This window comes from Myotis lucifugus, unplaced genomic scaffold, assembly GCF_000147115.1.
Source record: "Myotis lucifugus unplaced genomic scaffold, Myoluc2.0 scaffold_90, whole genome shotgun sequence".
Taxonomy (NCBI): domain Eukaryota; kingdom Metazoa; phylum Chordata; class Mammalia; order Chiroptera; family Vespertilionidae; genus Myotis; species Myotis lucifugus.
The window spans coordinates 3467504-3470320 of NW_005871138.1; the positions used below are offsets into that span (position 1 = coordinate 3467504).

Here is a 2817-nt window from a genome sequence, read left to right on the forward strand (position 1 = left end):
TTGCTGGTAAATGAGTTTATTTGTCAAGGATTTGCTCCTGTGCAGCCCTCGGTGAGAACTGACTGGTGTCCCAGGTTTGAGTTTATGGTTTTAGCTATCTTTCATAGATTTTCTGCAAGAGAGAAAGGGTAGATGTTAAGAGGCTATGAAGCTCTGAGAAATAAGCATTTATTCCCAAGCTTAATATTACCCATCTGCCAGAACATGGGACAGATATACTTTATGTAACAATAGGAATTGTGCACTCCAGAATGGGTAGGAAGTGTGGTATTAGTTGATTGAACAGAGAAGGGTAGAAATGTGAGGCCTGGCTGAGACAAAGGGCTCATTAAAAGGCCTGATTATGGAGGCAATGGTTAGAAATCTGGATGAGCCCTAGCTGGTTTGGCTCAGTGGCTAGAGCATTGGCCTGTGGACCAAAGGGTCCCGGGTTCGATTCTGGTCAAGGGTATGTACTTTGGTTGCAGACTTCTCCCAGCCTGGGCCCTGGTCAGGGCTCATGCAGGAGGCAACCAATCGATGTATTTCTCTCACATTGATGTTTTTCGTTGTCTTTCCCTCTCTCTTCCACTCTCCCCAAAAATCAATGGAAAAATATCCTCAGGTGAGGATTAACAACAACAACAACAACAAAATATTCTGGATGAAAATTAGGAAAAAAGCAAACTGTTGCATAATATACTGAGAGCACAGGCATTGATTATATAATGAAAGAAGCATTGTGCCCCAACCTGATGTCTTGGCTTATTTACTAGTGAATTGTTTTCCAGGTTTAGGAGATATTTTCTTCTGCTACTTTTGTGCCTGGGATTTGGGGTACATCAGTGCTCTCTTTAGGAATAACAGCATCAAGAAGAGTGTGAGTATCATTGAAGACACATCTCCCAACTCACTCTCCAACAGATGTTGCCACAATAGGTCCAGCAGCACGTGTAATTTACCCTTACACATATAAAGGTTTTAGAACACTTCTTGTTACAGTCATCGATGTTTGGCTCTCCCCAGCACTCCTCAATTAATGTTCTCTCCCCTAAAATTGAGATGAAACTGTAAGAGTTAGCAAGCATGGGAAGAGAAGCCCTTCAGAAGCTTAACAACCCTTATGAGAATCCAAGCCCAAGTCCCTAGCAAGGTATCTACGGTATCTGCCTTACAAAAACATCTCCTGCCTGACCCTCCTCACTGCCTCTTCACTTATATGTTTGCCTTCTTTGCTCCCACAGGTCCTGTGTTGAAGATGTCTGGGCATCCTAGAGGCAGGACTCAGTGTACTTTCAGCCTGTGTGTGCTCTCCTATAAAATCTACACTTACATAACAGGAGATCTCATGGCCTGAGAGAGCCTCTAGCCTCACTACCATGCCTATTTCACAATGTGAGAAGCTAGACCAGGGAGAGTAAAGAGCAGATTCTCTCCTTTTTTCGTCCCCTCCTTGCTGGCCCTCTGACTTTAATAATTCAGCCTCTCTTCAGATACTTTTCTCTCACTCAATTTTTTGGTCCCCTCCATTGATTCCTCTTTCCTATGATATGACCTCCAACTTTGCCCCACTAAGGACTCATTTCATGTCTCTTTTCTATTTTTTTTTCACATTCTGAAAGATCCTATCACTAAAACAAAGGGTATACTAAGAAATACCCATTTGGTACTGCTCATCCAAGTACACACAGCTAGGACACAGAGCTTCTGAAAGTATGGGAAGATATAGCAACTCTGTATTGGTGCTCCCTCCTCAAAGTTAGCCCGACAGGGGAAATAGTATATCCTCTGACCTATGGAATATGTATAAAGGTGGACAGATACTCATTGATACTTTCAAGGTTGGAAGAGGAAATATTAAAGGACCTCAACTTGGGAATTTCTTAGATCTCTGTGCATAAAAACATTGTGGTTCTCCAATACATGACCCAGGGAAGATAGGACTTGAATCAAACACAAAAATACCCCTTCACTTGTCCAGAAACAAGCGCAACAATCCCCCACCCTTTGTTTCCAACCCAGCCTCATCACCCCAGTCCCTGGAAGGGCCTCTTAAAAACCTTTACTTGTTTTAAAGTCTGATCTTTCCTTAATTTCGCCCAGCACAGACAGTAGCACCATATACAGGAATGTCATGAGTAGAGGTGTCCAGAACTTCATGATGCTGACCATACTTGTCTGAATATATATTGTCAGGAATTTTTTTCCTTATCAGTTGTTGCTAGAGATGAGGAGATATAAATAGATTTGTAAAGCAAGAGGAAGTGCTTATCGAATTTCTTTACACTTTGTCTTCTAATTATTCCCCCTTGCCCTCTACCCATCCGACAACAGGTACACATGTGAGCTAAGCACTGCTAAAAGGTCATCTCACACTCTGTGCCTTCCTGTGCAGAAAAAATAAATTTACAAATGTGTTGCCTTTCCTTTAAAGATCATTCAAATTTAGCATACAAAAGTCTTAAAACACTAAAAAGTACAAAGAGATAATGAGATATTTCCAGTAATCCCCCTATATTGGCATATGTTATTCTGTCTATGTGCATATATATGAATATGAATTGTTTTTGTAAAACTGAGTTCATATCAGGCTTGCTATTATGTATCTTGACTTTTGCTTAAAAATTTGTAACATGGCTTAAAATGAAAGTTTTGGCCAAGACCTGTGAGACAAATCAACTTGTAGGCCTTTTGAAAAGAGAGAGAAAGATGGTCCAAAAGAGGTTAAGGGACTCGTCAAACCTTTACTTGTTTTAAAGGTGGAAAATTGTCAGGAATTTGACATATTTTTTGGAGGAGATCTCTGAGAAGATTTTCTTTAAAGAACATTGTGCTCTC

At 40.8% G+C, this 2817-nt stretch overlaps 1 protein-coding gene across 1 annotated transcript; it reads right to left on the reverse strand.

The window, feature by feature from the left end:
* Positions 1 to 94: 94 nt before the first annotated feature.
* WFDC11 (WAP four-disulfide core domain 11) lies at positions 95 to 2151 on the reverse strand. The gene is made up of 3 exons (XM_023756265.1): positions 2046 to 2151; positions 894 to 1030; positions 95 to 112 (listed from the first exon to the last, which is right to left on the reverse strand). Exons 1-3 carry the CDS (start codon positions 2149 to 2151, stop codon positions 95 to 97), a joined length of 261 nt encoding a protein of 86 aa, XP_023612033.1.
* Between the last annotated feature and the right edge of the window lie 666 nt (positions 2152 to 2817).